This window comes from Lissotriton helveticus, chromosome 2_1 (genome assembly GCF_964261635.1).
Source record: "Lissotriton helveticus chromosome 2_1, aLisHel1.1, whole genome shotgun sequence".
NCBI lineage: Eukaryota > Metazoa > Chordata > Amphibia > Caudata > Salamandridae > Lissotriton > Lissotriton helveticus.
The window spans coordinates 42,983,544-43,000,876 of NC_136059.1; the positions used below are offsets into that span (position 1 = coordinate 42,983,544).

Sequence of the window (17,333 nt, forward strand, 5' to 3'; positions counted from 1 at the left end):
CGCCGTCGACGCGACGTCGAAGAAGGTCATCGCGACACGACGTCGAGAGTCGTCGTCGATACGACGTCATGGAGCATCTCCATCTGGTCGACGTCGAGGGAGATCGACCTCGAAGTCTCCGGATCGACGTCGAGGTTCTCAGTCGAGCCCTTCTCGACGTGATCGAACGCCGTCGAGAGCATACCACTCGATGCCACTAGTCACCCAGACATCTTCGACGTCGAGGCTTTCGCCGTCGAGGGATCAAGTGACGGCAGTGGTGGAGTCCCCTGGTTCCGGATCTTCAGGAGGCAAGTCATCATCTCCTCGGTTCAATATCGTGGAAATCTCCCCGGAACCTTCGCCCAGATCTGCTGACAGACCACGCAGCTTGGTGTCTCAGCATCCTCAAGGGGCTCTATCTGGAGGTCAGAGTAGCCCGGGCTCGAGTTACTCCCGTACATATTCTCCGTCTACGGCAAGAACGCCGGTCAGACCGTCTAGATCTCCTCGGAGTCCCAGGTTTTCACCCAGGCCAATATCTCGGATCAGATCACGTTCTCCATTACGCTGCATACTCCAGTGGTTCCCACTTCTGTGATTTTTGATACTCTTCATCATCGCACAGCGCCCAGGCCTCTTCTGCCCCTGGTCCCCGGCCTCCTAGATCCGGCTATGGCTACTTTCCTCACACCGGCAGTGGTGGGATCTGTTCCATCTCGGATAGCCAAAAAGTACAAGGCCCCTGCAGAGGATCCCTTGTTCCTCAGATCTGATCCTCCTGCGGACTCCATTATTGTGGCGGCTGCCATGAAGTTCCATGCAGGCTCTACTTCTTCCTCAGTACCACCTGAAAAAGATAGTAAACTTATGGACTCGTTTGGTAGGAAGGTATGCAACACCTCCTCTTCATTTATGAAGGTGGCTAGCGCCTCTGCCTTGCTTGGAAGGTACAACAGGTCCCTTTGGGACTCCCTGACTCGCTTTACTGACAAGCTCCCCAAGGAAGATCGCCAAGACTTTCTGGAGATTATACAGGAGGGAGGCCTGGTAGCCAATCAAGTTATTAGCGCCGCAGTGGATGCCTCTGACCTTGCGGCCCATGGCTATTCAAATGGTATTTGTTTCCGTCGTTCGGCTTGGCTCCGCCTGACAGGGCTCAAACCAGAAGCCCAGAAGAAGATTTTGAATTTGCCATTCAATGGGAAATCTCTGTTTGGTCCACACACGGACGACGAAATGTCCAAAATGAAAGCGGAAATGGACACCGTCAAAGCTGTGGGATTACAAAAGCGCAAGGAATTCAAGAAACGCTTTCGCCAGGGAGACAGGAGGTCTTTCCAGCAGAGGGTTCAAACCCCTCAGTGGCAATCCCAGTCTCAGCAGAAGACGCAGTTCCAGCAGCGTCGTCCTGGCAGAGGAAGAGGTGGCAATAACAAGCAGCAGTCTTCCTCCAAGCAACCTCCTAAGCCCTGAGCCATTGCTTCCTCCACGTCTGTTCACCACTCCGGTGGGAGGGAGTGTTTCTCATCATCTGAAAGAGTGGAAATCCATTACAAAAGACAGATGGGTGCTGAATATTGTGCAGCATGGTTACTTGCTGAGGTTCAAATCTCCTCCGCAAGTCCTCCTTCAGGCGCGACACCTCCCACGTTTCCAGAGTCAATTGCTACAAGACGAAGTCTCCGTCCTCCTGAAGAAGATGGCCATAGAGGAGGTCCCTCCATTCACAGAAATCAAGGAGTGTACTCCCGGTATTTCTTGGTTCAAAAACGAGGAACTGCCAAGGAATACAGACCTATTCTAGATCTTCGAATGCTAAACAAATTCATACGAAAAGAAAAGTTCCGCATGCTCGCCCTGCACCAGATCTTCCCGCATCTTCATCAGGGAGACAGAAACCTGACATCGCCATAGCCATCCCGGACGGATACAAGATCACCTGGAAGGACCGCGTCAACCAGACCAGAGGAGGCATCGCCATCGTACACAAGAACACCATCCACATCACGACCAACCCCGACGACACCTTCACCGCCGCCGAACAACTCCACTTCCAGATACACACCGATCCCAAGACCACCCTCAGAGGCACCCTCATCTACAGACCCCTGAGACCACGCACACAATTCAGCGAAGACATCGCAGACTTCATCAGCCCGTACGCCCTCCTCTCCGCTGACTACATCCTCCTAGGGGACCTCAACTTCCACCTGGAGAACAACAAGGACAGCAACACCACCACCCTGCTGGACAAGCTCGCCAACCTCGGACTCAAGCAACTGGTGAACACCCCCACCCACTATGCCAGCCACACGCTTGACCCCGTCTTCTCCTCCAGCAAGCACATCTCCTTCAGCCACTCCACCGGACTCCACTGGACTGACCACAGCTGCATCCACTTCAGCTTCAGAGGAACAACGACCCACCGCCACCCGCAACAGATTCCTCGCAGGAGCTGGAGCAAGATCACCACCGAGCAGTTCACCACCTCCCTCCGCCAGAACCCTCCCGCCAGCACAACGGACCCCAACGAAGCAGCCGGCAACCTCACACAGTGGCTCACCAACTGCGCAAATGACCTCGCACCACTGAAGAACCCCCCAGCAGACCCAGCAGCAAGAAAGCCTCCTGGTTCACCGAAAAACTCAAGAACTCCAAGAAGAACTGCCGCACCCTCGAGAAAGCCTGCCGTCACGACCAGACCACGGACAACATGACTGCCCTCAAGCACGCCACCCGCAAACACCACCAGCTGATCCGCACCACCAAGAAGACAGCATTCACAGAACGACTGAACAACAACGCCCACAACAGCAAGGAACTCTTCAGCATCGTCAAAGAGCTCTCCAACCCCAGCGCCGGAAACAACATCACCCCTTCGCAAGACCCCTGCGACTCACTCGCCTCGTTCTTCCACCGTAAGATCCCCGACACACACAACAGCTTCGGCGCACCTTCCACGCACCCAACCACCGAACCAACGCCCCCCACCACCACCCTCTGCGCCTGGACCCCGACCAGCACCGAAGACACCACCCGCACGATGAACACCAACCGACCCCTGCCCCCACCACGTCTTCAACAAGGCCAACTCCATCATCGCACCCCAACTCCGGGACATCATCAACACCTCCTTCAACACCGCCACCTTCCCTGAGAGCTGAAAGCACGCCAAGCTCAGCGCACTCCTGAAGAAACCAACAGCAGACCCCACCGACCTCAAGAACTACTTCCCCATCTCGTTCCTCTCTTTTCCTGCCAAAGTCATCGAGAAGACCGTCAACAGACAGCTTGCCGCCTTCCTCGAGACGAACAGATCCCTCGACCCCTCGCAGTCTGGTTTCCGAGCCAACCACAGCACAGAGACCGCCCTCATCGCAGCCATTGACGACATCAGATCCCTGCTCGACAACGGGGAAACAGCGGCCCTCATCATCCTGGACCACTCTGCAGCGTTCGACACTGTCTGCCACCGCACCCTAGTGCAGCGCCTCAGCAACATCGGAGTCCAAGAGAAGGCACTGGAGTGGATCATCTCGTTCCTCGCCAGAAGAACCCAGAGAGTCCGGCTCCCTCCGTTCACATCCAAGGCCACCGAAGTCATCTGCGGCGTACCACAAGGATCATCACTCAGCCCAACCCTCTTCAACGTCTACATGAGCCCTCTCGCAGCCATCGCACGCAAACACAACCTCAACATCATCTCCTACGCCGACGACACCCAGCTGATCCTCTCCCTCACCAACGACCCCGCCACCGCCACCGCCAGAACCAGCCTGCATGAAGGGATGAAAGGCGTCGCCGAGTGGATGAAGAACAGCCGCCTGAAACTGAACTCAGACAAGACGGAAGTCCTCATCCTGGGATAATCGCCCTCCGCCTGGGGCGACTCCTGGTGGCTGCCTGCCCTGGGCAGCGCACCCAAACCGACGGACCACGCACGCAACCTGGGCATCATCCTGGACTCCTCCCTCACGATGACCAGGCAAGTCAACGCAGTCTCATCATCCTGCTTTCACACCCTGCGCATGCTCCGAAAGATCTTCTGATGGATCCCCACCGAAACCAGGAAGACGGTCACCCAGGCCCTCGTCACCAGCCGTCTGGACTATGGGAACACCGTCTATGCTGGAACCACAGCCAAACTCCAGAAAAGACTCCAGCGCATCCAGAACGACTCAGCATGACTCAACCTGGACATCCCGCGCCGCAGCCACATCTCCGCCCACCTGAGAGACCTGCACTGGCTCCCCGTCAACAAGAGGATCACGTTCAGACTCCTCACCCACGCACACAAGGCTCTCCACGACTTGGGCCCGAAGTACCTCAACAGCCGCCTCACTTTCTACACACCCACCCGCCAGCTCCGATCCGCCAGCCTTGCCCTCGCCTCCGTCCCAAGAATTCAGAAATCCACCGTCGTAGGAAGATCCTTCTCCTACCACACAATTCAGCGAAGACATCGCAGACTTCATCAGCCCGTACGCCTTCCCCTCCGCTGCCTACATCCTCCTAGGGGACCTCAACTTCCACCTGGAAAACAACAGGGACAGCAACACCACCACCCTGCTGGACAACGTCGACAACCTCGGACTCAAGCAACTGGTGAACACCCCCACCCACTACGCCAGCCACACGCTTGACCCCGTCTTCTCCTCCAGCAAGCACATCTCCTTCAGCCACTCCACCGGACTCCACTGGACTGACCACAGCTGCATCCACTTCAGCTTCAGAGGAACAACGACCCACCGCCACCCACAACAGATTCCTGGCAGGAGCTGGAGCAAGATCACCACCGAGCAGCTCACCACCTTCCTCCGCCAGAACCCTCCCGCCAGCACAACGGACCCCAACGAAGCAGCCGGCAACCTCACACAGTGGCTCACCAACTGCACAAATGACCTCGCACCACTGAAGAACCCCCCCAGCAGACCCGGCAGCAAGAAAGCCTCCTGGTTCACCGACGAACTCAAGAACTCCAAGAAGAACTGCCGCACCCTCGAGAAAGCCTGGTCTCACAACCAGACCACGGACAACATGACTGCCCTCAAGCACGCCACCCGCAAACACCACCAGCTGATCCGCACCACCAAGAAGACAGCATTCACAGAACGACTGAACAACAACGCCCACAACAGCAAGGAACTCTGCAGCATCGCCAAAGAGCTCTCCAACCCCAGCGCCGGAAACAACGACATCACCCCTTTGCAAGACCTCTGCGACTCACTCGCCTCGTTCTTCCACCGCAAGATCGCCGACATACACAACAGCTTCGGCGCACCTTCCACGCACCCAACCACCGAACCAACGCCCCCCACCACCACCCTCTGCGTCTGGACCCCGACCAGCACCGAAGACACCACCCGCACGATGAACACCAACCGACCCCTGCCCCCACCACGTCTTCAACAAGGCCAACTCCATCATCGCACCCCAACTCCGGGACATCATCAACACCTCCTTCAACACCGCCACCTTCCCGGAGAGCTGGAAGCACGCCGAGCTCAGCGTCCTCCTGAAGAAACCAACAGCAGACCCCACGACCTCAAGAACTACCGCCCCATCTCGTTCCTCCCTTTTCCTGCCAAAGTCATCGAGAAGACAGTCAACAGACAGCTTGCCGCCTTCCTCGAGACAAACGGATCCCTACACCCCTCGCAGTCCGGTTTCCGAGCCAACCACAGCACCGAGACCGCCCTCATCGCAGCCACTGACGACATCAGATCCCTGCTCGACAATGGGGAAACAGCGGCCCTCATCGTCCTGGACCTCTCTGCAGCGTACGACACTGTCTGCCACCGCACCCTAGTGCAGCGCCTCAGCAACATCAGAGTCCAAGAGAAGGCACTGGAGTGGATCATCTCGTTCCTCGCCGGAAGAACCCAGAGAGTCCGGCTCCCCCGTTCACATCTGAGGCCACCGAAGTCATCTGCGGCGTACCACAAGGATCATTACTCAGCCCAACCCTCTTCAACGTCTACATGAGCCCTCTCGCAGCCATCGCGCGCAAACACAACCTCAACATCATCTCCTACGCCGATGACACCCAGCTGATCCTCTCCCTCACCAACGACCCCGCCACCGCCAGAACCAGCCTGCATGAAGGGATGAAAGATGTCGCCGAGTGGATGAAGAACAGCCGCCTGAAACTAAACTCAGACAAGACGGAAGCCCTCATCCTGGGATCATCGCCCTCCGCCTGTGACGACTCCTGGTGGCCGCCTGCCCTGGGCAGCGCACCCAAACCGACGGACCACGCACGCAACCTGGGCATCATCCTGGACTCCTCCCTCACGATGACCAAGCAAGTCAACGCAGTCTCATCATCCTGCTTCAACACCCTGCGCATGCTCCGAAAGATCTTCAGATGGATCCCCACCGAAACCAAGAAGACGGTCTCCCAGGCCCTCGTCACCAGCCGTCTGGACTATGGGAACACCCTCTACGCTGGAACCACAGCCAAACTCCAGAAAAGACTCCAGCGCATCCAGAACGCCTCAGCACGCCTCATCCTGGACATCCCGCGCCGCAGCTACATCTCCACCCACCTGAGAGACCTGCACTGGGTCCCCGTCAACAAGAGGATCACGTTCAGACTCCTCACCCACGCACACAAGGCTCTCCATGACTTGGGCCCGAAGTACCTCAACATCCGCCTCACTTTCTACACACCCACCCGCCAGCTCCGAGCCGCCAGCCTCGCCCTCGCCTCCGTCCCAAGAATTCAGAAATCCACAGTCGGAGGAAGATCCTTCACCTACCTGGCAGCCAAGACATAGAACTCCCTCCCCACTCACCTACGGCTGACCCAGGATCACCTCTCCTTCAGGAAATTACTCAAGACCTGGCTGTTCGAGCAGTAGCGACCCCCCCTCAGTGCCTTGAGACCCTTACGGGTGAGTAGCGCGCTATACAAATTTTATGATTGATTGTGATTGATAATATGTTTTACAACAATTGTACTTTATATAACCAAACCATACTGGTGTCACAAACTGAAGCGTTAGGCTTCAACCTCTGTGGCAATCACAAACACTACTCGGTCACCAAAACCTGAGCTGAGGTAGTACCTGATTCGCAAAGGATAGCTTCTCCCTTGAGAAACCTTTCCCTGCGGAAATCGCCTCCATCTGCTTTGGAAGAGCAGATACGCTGACTGTATGCTCCCCCGTTGTCCTCCTTGCATATCAAGACATGTAGTGGACATGGGTGCTTTTAGAAACATATTCATATTCTTTCATGCAAACTCAGTGCTAGAGACCTTCTGACCCTCACCAAGCCCCATCCCTGCACCTACAGTGAATGGCTGCAAAATGTGGCATACTTTATTAATATTCATGAGGCAGAAGGTTTTACAATCCTCTGCAAATAAACATTTTGACAGGCACACATCATATCACAAATACTGGACTGATAACAAAAAGTTAGTACACAGTTTGCGCCCATAATGTGTGGCCTCAGATCTTTGCATTCCTGCCCTCCATCCTACCAGGAGATTTCCTTGTATCTCCCATGACGAGCCCAGCTCTGATCATCCACCAGTACAGATCATCAGCAATGAAATAACACATTGCAAAGAACCCAGTATCAGGGCTGATCCTTCCTTTGTGTACTCAGAGACCCGGAAGTACCTCTGTAATGCACTGTCATGCCAAGGGAAGCAGTACCCATTAGGCTCCTCAATGTTCTTGCCTCTACTGTAAATACTCAGGGCCTCATTTACGAAAAGTGGTGCATCGCTGCGAGAAACCAGCGATGCGTCACTTTTCCTGGCACCCACCTTGCAACACCAATGGTGCGCCATATTTAATGTATGACGCATCATGTCGCAAAGAGTTACAGATACATCAGTATTCCTGACGTATCTGTAAGCGCAAAAATTACGCACTGCTAGAGTGTGTCACAAAAGTGACACACTCTAGCAATGGGTCATTACACATGGGCAAGTCCCATGTAAAATGTGCCTGCGTCAGTCTTACGCCTGCCATGAGGCAGGGGTAAGATATTGAAGCATTTGTGCCCTAAAAGTGGCGCAGTCACTTCTACGACCCTTTCTTGCGTCGGAACGCCCCCCCCCTGCATACATTATACCTGGAGCAGGTACAATGTGGCGCAGGGGTTTACAAAGTGACGCATCTGCTTAGATGCGTCACTTTGTAAATAGGGTGCAACAGGAGGCATGTTTACTCCGCCGAGGCATAAAAAGTGATGCAAGGCCTCATAAATAAGGCTCTCAGGACTTTCCTAACAATGCAGACAAAGTTAAACATATTCCAACAAAACTCTCCTACACATCAATCTGAAGGCAGTTCCTTAGCTCAAGGCTGGGTTTGTACCTGAAAGATATCTGGATTGGGTGAATGATACAAGTAGAGGGTTTTATCTGGGCAATTGAAACGTTGTGCATGTGATATGAATCTAAAGAGGTGTACATTCACACTGTCTGATTTCTTTTATTTTTTTTCCGCAGGAGTAGGAGGCAGTGTTTTGTTTGGTCCCAGGTCCAGCTCTCCCGTGCTTTCCACTTTTTTACTGCTTTCTCATTGCTTTCCCCCCGCTTTTGAGTGTTTTTTCCTGCTTTTGTCTTGCTTGTTACTGCTTTCTCCTTCCTTTCCCCCCTCTTTACGCGTGCATTCTCCTTCTTCCCCGTGATGCAGCTAACAACGCCAGCGCCTTGAGACCCTCACTTGTGGTTTGTCGCGCTTTATAAATCCTGATTGATTGATTGATTGATTTGTGTTGGGTTGGGGGCCTGGACAATCTGAATGTACATCAATGTGTAATAGAATCCTTGAACCTATTTCTCATGGTACCGGTACACAGCCTTGTGAGCGTACAGGGCCAGTTCAAGCATAGCCAGGGACTTCTTTCAGAAAAGTTTTACAGATTCTTGGAAAAAACATAAACTAATATTAGGCAAGTAAACTCAACCAACCTAAAGCATAGCAAGATATTTGACACTTCTGATGCCAGCTCAATGAAAAGAATATAAAACTATGCAGCCGCCCGCACCCTGCCCCCACCCCCCATAAATCCTCCTTTTTTTTGGCTGCTCAGCCCTCGGCTGAGCATTATATTCATGGGATAAGCGATTGTAGATCATCTGCTGGGTTGTTGCTTGATCTCTTTTATCTACTGACTAATCTTCAGACCTAATCAACACCTAATCTATAGACATAATCAACACCCTGAGCATCCTAGACTTCTCAGTGTCACTGTCCCCCAAAGTCTCTTGTCTGAAGATCACATTAGACTCAACATTCTCCATGATTCTCCATGCCAACAAGCTAGACAAATCAGATATTTTGTACCTGTATATCCTACAGAACGTCAACATTACCACTCCCTCCCTGCACTTCTAACATCAGCAGCTCATGTCTCTTTCGCTTGACTTTGACAAGAACATCTTAGCAGGCATCCCGCGTGCTGCCCCTGAAAACTGCTCTACGTGCTAGGGCAAGGATTGCTTCATCCATCTTAAAATGGGACCATATTCTGCCTACCCTGTCTGAGATACAGTGGCACTGCTTCGAAGAAGACTAAAGTTCAATTTAGAATATCCAGATTACAAAGCTGTTCACCCCAACTTCCAGTTCCCACTCTATCTTGCTTCCATGCTTAAACAGTCAGAGGGCCCCAGAGAAACAAAAAGAAAAAACTGCTTGTTGTTCAATTTACCTACTCTCAAAACCACACACGCTCAGCAGAAAAGCTCCTGATGTGCTGCCTCACTCCAATGGAGCTAACAACCAGTTGATCTAGGCGTAAACTCACCCTGAGGTCTTTCCACAAACACGTAAAGTCTCTTCCCTTCAAACTAGATCTGACGAATAAAGAATCTCTGCCAATGGCCTCCGGGATCAAATGTCTGCAGGTTTTCTCAGCTCTTTTAATAGACTGTGACCTTCTGCCTGTTATCATTAGCTTCAGAAGTTGCCTTCTTTAGACTGCTTTCTCTCAGTATTTCTTAGAGTTACTATTTTATACTATCCTCAAAATACATTATTATTTAATGTGTATCTTGGGTACCTTTCAGTGCTCAATACTATATGAATATGATAAATAAATTCTGCGCACTTTGATTTTAAATATGCTGGTTATTGCATTTGTTTCCTTCATGGTTAAATCCCCATTTTCAGTTTCCACTTCAGAGTTCTCATGGGGACTTTTCTCTGTCTCCTTTGCGGATCTCTTTACCTCACTTGTACAATAGGTTCCCTGTTTCTGTGGCTGCTCCTGCTGCTTGTGCCACAGTGAGCCCTGTTCACCCCTTGGTTTCAGGCCACTGTCAGAACCTAAAGCTAAGTGCAGTTTTACAAAGGTGTGATCTCCCGTCATGGTTACTGACATTTTTCCTAACTGCTCTTGCACGGTCAGGAGGCATTTCAGATGGGTTTCAGACCCTGATCATGGACACTTTGCTAGTCCTGAGAGGGAGAATCCAACTCTGAGTGCATTAGAGGCAAGGTCACATTTTCTGGTAGACGATGCTAGCCCAAGTTGCATCTTGTATCTGGATTCTTTTATCACAGGCCCCTTTATCCAGAGCTGTGCCACAAATGATAATCCGAAAGATCCCAGTTGAAACATTGAATTTAAGCCCTCTCAGAATAACATCCTCTAACTCTGGACTCATCATTCCCTCACCAAGTGGGTGCGGTTGGTAATTCAGGTGAAGGTCATCAACATGGAAATGTTGTTGCCCTTTTGTTGGAATCCAAGATTTTCCGCATCCCAGAGGACAATTTAAAAGTCTTAACCGTTTATGGCAAGTATCTCTTCTTGGCAAGATCATCTTCTGGATGTCAACAGTTACCAAACAAATGCCTTAGACGTGCTAAATGGAGCACACTTATGACCCATTGCAGTGAATTTCTCACCCTTAAGACACTTTCACCAACGCGTGTTCTCCCTACTGGGCATTGCGAACAACAGCGTGTTCAGTGATCATTATCAGAGCTTCTTCATTAAGAATATTCTCAAAGTGGTAATGAGTATAATCTGTAGTTAAGAATTTGTTTGAGAATATTCAGGTGGTGCAAAATTACTGTGGTTGGACCGGATGCTGAAGAGGATCTAAGTCCAACAGGATCAATCATTTCTACCTAGTTTAGTTTGTACTGGGAAACTGCAAAAACCCAAGGTGTCTTCTTCCCACAGAAGAATTCCATAAATTGGAGGTACAAGCGTGACTGTTCTGTTTGAGCTGTCCAAGGATATCAGTTCATGTAATCCCCTAGCACAGTGCATTTATTCTGCCACATTCTCTAAACGGAGATACTCAGTTATCTGATCTGTTTCATTACAGAAGAGGTTTGGGAGATAGCAAGTGAAGGGATAACAGAAGGCTCTTCCTGAGTGTTACACCAAGGGTATACTATATCTTTTACATCCAGAAAAAGGACCAAGGTTCATGTGTTCTAGTACAAACCATGTCTGCCTCCATGGTTGGATTGTTTTCAACCACTTAAACACAGGGATGATTTGTCTCTTTCTCCAAGATACCCCCAGAACCATGAGCAGCTGGCACAGTTGGACAGTCCAGTTACTGTTCCATATTCTGCGTCCTGGCGTGATCTTCAATTTCTCTGGCAGGGCAGTTCATGCTGTGGTGTTCCACAACCCCTTGAGACTTCCGGTTGCTTTGCTCTGGGAACAAGATGTAACATTTGGCATTTACCTCAAAGTCTTCATTATGGCTTAGCCCGTAGCCAGGCTCGGCTTTAGCGCTGATGGCGCCCTGTGCGACAATCACTTTTGGCGCCCCCACATCCCATGACCACCTCTTCGGATTCTCTCTCTACCACCTGCAAAAGTGCCCCTTATCTCTCCCATCATAAGATATTGCTAAACACCGCTCCCCCCTGAGGTCACAGCGCTCCCCTCCACAGGTCAGCACTCAGTGAGACCGCACCAGTCGCACTGCCCTAAAGCCGGCCCTGCCCGTAGCAGCAACGCTAGTTCAAGGGACTCAACTGCTTCGGAAAGTCCAAGCTACTGTGGAGAAACTGCTAAGTTTTATTGAGGGTAGGTGGTAAATGGGAGAAGGGGCTCTGAGCTAGTAGAAGTGGGGGGGGTGATGTGTGGGAGGATTAGTTAAGTAGTAAAGTGCATTGTTCAATAATGGTCAAACTATCAGCAGAATAGTGGTAGATAATGCTTACACTGATGGAAGTTGCATTTGATATTTTAATGTCAAGCAACAAACATTTAATGGATCTGGGGTTCTCAATGGATAACGTTTCTGTGAATCCTTGTGGATTACTGCATTCCCTTCACCAGCTATGCCTTTTAGTGAAGGGATCTGAGTTAGAAAAGGTGAGTCTGAGCTATAACCTTCAAGGAGGACATGTATGTCCTTTCTGGAAATGCCAAATCTCTTTCTGTGTGCCTAACGTTCAAGATCCCGGTTGCTAGTTGGAATATTTTGATGCCTAATCTGAGTTGGAACGAATGCTGATGGCAACCAGAGCCTAAACTCCAATGATAAGAAAAGGAGGACCATCAATAGCTGATATGAAGTCAAATAGGGATATGTTGTGTAACTGAAGAATTGGAGGACATCCTCAGGCTTAAAACACCTAGGTAAAATAAGACCCCAGTTCAGAAAAGTAATAGTCGAGTATAAATGTATATGATGAGCTCAATTTTGCATTTATGATCATAGGGATAAACTGTGGCCAAATTATGGACAAGAAAGGTGCACCTCCAATCGGTCTATTAAACCGTTTAGCAGCTCCCAAAACATGCTGCAGGTTTGTGGAAGGAGATTGTGATATCAGATATGTCATATTTGGATGTTTGAATGTATCCACATACTGAACACCAGTAAGGTGATTTTGAGCGGGATATCAGGGCAAAGATTCTACAGGAGCCATAGTGCATCTATATCATAGTTTGTGTAGTCTTATGTAAAATAAACCAATATTTGGGATTAGGAATGATAAGCACATCCAGTTTCCAATGCTGATGCACAACAATTATGAAGTAGCTTTTTACTTATTACTAAATAAGCTATACAAGTATTTATCCAGAATGTAGATTTGAGTCAGTTTGGGGGACAGGAAGAAATAGGAAGAAGATTAATTTGAAATGTATTTGGGGTGGCTGTATAAATTGTATCTACTCCTATTTTACAATCACGTTTATACTGTTGTTAAACAAATAATATTTATTAGTTTATTATATGTGCAAAACATTACAAAATATTCAAACATGCATGTTGTGTTCTAACGAGGCAGGAACGTCTGTTGCAGGTCTTTTTAAAAGTTTATGATGAGTGACACTGAAAGAGAGGGAGACACTACCAAGTGCAGAGGAGGTTCCTTACCGTGTAGACGTTGGGTCTCTTCTCCTTCAGATCATCATTGTATTGTACGATGGCCTTCAGATGAGGCAGCTGGTCCTGAACCTACACACAATACAAGGGAAGCAAAACTAATTCATTATAACTCATAAAGGGCATAAGTAAGATCAAGTACAAAACGGATAATACTCTGAAAGAACTCCCGTGAAACGTAAAATACACATTTGACTACAAACAACAAAAGCACTTAAGGATCAATGTGAGTTAGCCAACTATATTAGTTATAGGACAAATGGTATAAATTGACAAAACTTGTCATGCTGTTGTCTATATGGACAATATACTTCCTATTACTATGGAACACTTGTGATGGCATACTAGAGATCCCCCTCGAGTCAGATGCAAAGTCCTCAAAATTCTTTCACAAATCTGCAGTGCTTCACATGGTTACTAGGTGTCCCTCTGGTGTCTGATGCCAAAGGCTGGACATTCTTTCATGAAGCTGCAGTATCTCAAGTGGTTACTAGGTGTCCCTCTGGTGTCTGATGCCAAAGGCTGGACATTCTTTCATGAAGCTGCAGTATCTCAAGTGGTTACTAGGCGTCCCTCTGGTGTCTGATGCCAAAGGCTGGACATTCTTTCATGAAGCTGCAGTATCTCAAGTGGTTACTAGGTGTCCCTCTGGTGTCTGATGCCAAAGGCTGGACATTCTTTCATGAAGCTGCAGTATCTCAAGTGGTTATTAGGTGTCCCTCTGGTGTCTGATGCCAAAGGCTGGACATTCTTTCATGAAGCTGCAGTATCTCAAGTGGTTACTAGGCGTCCCTCTGGTGTCTGATGCCAAAGGCTGGACATTCTTTCATGAAGCTGCAGTATCTCAAGTGGTTACTAGGCGTCCCTCTGGTGTCTGATGCCAAAGGCTGGACATTCTTTCATGATGCTGCAGTATCTCGAGTGGTTACTAGGCGTCCCTCTGGTGTCTGATGCCAAAGGCTGGACATTCTTTCATGAAGCTGCAGTATCTCGAGTGGTTACTAGGCGTCCCTCTGGTGTCTGATGCCAAAGGCTGGACATTCTTTCATGAAGCTGCAGTATCTCGAGTGGTTAGTAGGCGTCCCTCTGGTGTCTGATGCCAAAGGCTGGACATTCTTTGATGAAGCTGCAGTATCTCGAGTGGTTAGTTAGTGTCCCTCTGGTGTCTGATGCCAAAGGCTGGACATTCTTTGATGAAGCTGTAGTATCTCGAGTGGTTAGTAGGTGTCCCTCTGGTGTCTGATGCCAAAGGCTGGACATTCTTTCATGAAGCTGCAGTATCTCAAGTGGTCACTAGGTGTCCCTCTGGTGTCTGATGCCAAAGGCTGGACATTCTTTCATGAATGTGCTGTATCTCAAGTGGTTACTAGGCGTCCCTCTGGTGTCTGATGCCAAAGGCTGGACATTCTTTCATGAATCTGCAGTATCTCAAGTGGTTACTAGGCGTCCCTCTGGTGTCTGATGCCAAAGGCTGGACATTCTTTCATGAAGCTGCAGTATCTCAAGTGGTTACTAGGCGTCCCTCTGGTGTCTGATGCCAAAGGTTGGACATTCTGTCATGAAGCTGCAGTATCTCAAGTGGTTACTAGGCGTCCCTCTGGTGTCTGATGCCAAAGGCTGGACATTCTTCCATGAAGCTGCAGTATCTCAAGTGGTTACTAGGCGTCCCTCTGGTGTCTGATGCCAAAGGCTGGACATTCTTTCATGAAGCTGCAGTATCTCAAGTGGTTACTAGGCGTCCCTCTGGTGTCTGATGCCAAAGGCTGGACATTCTTTCATGAATCTGCAGTATCTCAAGTGGTTACTAGGCGTCCCTCTGGCGTCTGATGCCAAAGGCTGGACATTCTTTCATGAAGCTGCAGTATCTCAAGTGGTTACTAGGCGTCCCTCTGGCGTCTGATGCCAAAGGTTGGACATTCTTTCATGAAGCTGCAGTATCTCAAGTGGTTACTAGGCGTCCCTCTGGCGTCTGATGCCAAAGGTTGGACATTCTTTCATGAAGCTGCAGTATCGCAAGTGGTTACTAGGCGTCCCTCTGGCGTCTGATGCCAAAGGCTGGACATTCTTTCATGAAGCTGCAGTATCTCAAGTGGTTACTAGGCGTCCCTCTGGCGTCTGATGCCAAAGGCTGGACATTCTGTCATGAAGCTGCAGTATCTCAAGTGGTTACTAGGCGTCCCTCTGGCGTCTGATGCCAAAGGTTGGACATTCTTTCATGAAGCTGCAGTATCTCGAGTGGTTACTAGGCGTCCCTCTGGCGTCTGATGCCAAAGGCTGGACTTTCTTTCATGAAGCTGCAGTATCTCGAGTGGTTACTAGGCGTCCCTCTGGCGTCTGATGCCAAAGGCTGGACTTTCTTTCATGAAGCTGCAGTATCTCGAGTGGTTACTAGGTGTCCCTCTGGCGTCTGATGCCAAAGGCTGGACATTCTTTCATGAAGCTGCAGTATCTCGAGTGGTTAGTAGGTGTCCCTCTGGTGTCTGATGGCAAAGGCTGGACATTCTTTCATGAAGCTGCAGTATCTCAAGTGGTTACTAGGTGTCCCTCTGGTGTCTGATGCCAAAGGCTGGACATTCTTTCATGAAGCTGCAGTATCTCAAGTGGTTACTAGGTGTCCCTCTGGTGTCTGATGCCAAAGGCTGGACATTCTTTCATGAAGCTGCAGTATCTCAAGTGGTTACTAGGTGTCCCTCTGGTGTCTGATGCCAAAGGCTGGACATTCTTTCATGAAGCTGCAGTATCTCAAGTGGTTACTAGGCGTCCCTCTGGTGTCTGATGCCAAAGGCTGGACATTCTTTCATGAAGCTGCAGTATCTCAAGTGGTTACTAGGCGTCCCTCTGGTGTCTGATGCCAAAGGCTGGACATTCTTTCATGAAGCTGCAGTAGCTCAAGTGGTTACTAGGCGTCCCTCTGGTGTCTGATGCCAAAGGCTGGACATTCTGTCATGAAGCTGCAGTATCTCAAGTGGTTACTAGGCATCCCTCTGGTGTCTGATGCCAAAGACTGGACATTCTTTCATGAAGCTGCAGTATCTCAAGTGGTTACTAGGCGTCCCTCTGGTGTCTGATGCCAAAGGCTGGACATTCTTTCATGAAGCTGCAGTATCTCAAGTGGTTACTAGGCGTCCCTCTGGTGTCTGATGCCAAAGGCTGGACATTCTTTCATGAAGCTGCAGTATCTCAAGTGGTTACTAGGCGTCCCTCTGGTGTCTGATGCCAAAGGCTGGACATTCTTTCATGAAGCTGCAGTATCTCATGTGGTTACTAGGTGTCCCTCTGGTGTCTGATGCCAAAGGCTGGACATTCTTTCATGAAGCTGCAGTATCTCAAGTGGTTACTAGGTGTCCCTCTGGCGGTTAATTCCGAAGATTGGAAATTCTTTCATGAAGCTGCAGTATCTCAAATGGTTACCAGGTGTCTCCACAAGTCAGACCCAAATTGAAGTCTTCAAGCCTTTGTCAGCCTGGATGTGGATACATTTTAAATCAAACAAGCAGAATGGCAGTGAGTGAATTAAAAGGAGAATGGGATTGCAAGCATGCACACGTGGCATGTTAGAGTGAACAAAGTGGATACATGCAGGAAAGATATGAGACAGGGATGGAGAGAGCACACAGAAGAACAACACATTGTTAGATTCCTAAAATAGGGAAATGCAGCCACAGAATGCGAGAGCACAGGGTGTCAGAACACAGGCTGAGGGCACAGGGGATGGATGAGAACAGAGGATCAGAAAGAACAAGTGATGGGAGCGCAGAGGAAGAAAGTGGGGTGCATGAAGGAGAGACAAATGAGCTAGAGGGGTGGAGAGTTGAATGCATATGACAAGAGAGGTAAGGGTGAGAGAGTAAAGGGTGATAGAGCACTGGATGGAAGAGGGCTGGTTGAGAAAGAGCACAGGAGGGATGAAGCACGTCAAATAAGAGAACACATTTGAAAGTCACAGGGTTGGTGAGTATGGAATGAGAGAGCACAAGATGGAACAGATTGGGCTGGGAGAGAGATCAAAGAA

General features: G+C 49.8%; 1 protein-coding gene across 1 annotated transcript in view; it reads right to left on the reverse strand.

Annotated features, from left to right (window-relative positions):
* LOC144817688 (long-chain-fatty-acid--CoA ligase ACSBG2-like) overlaps positions 1-17,333 on the reverse strand; it is a 614,824-nt gene that overhangs the window by 345,882 nt on the left and 251,609 nt on the right. The window contains exon 5 of the mRNA XM_078674435.1: positions 13,313-13,393. Coding sequence (XP_078530561.1) covers positions 13,313-13,393 — 81 coding nt within the window. The remainder of the gene's footprint in view (positions 1-13,312; positions 13,394-17,333) is intronic.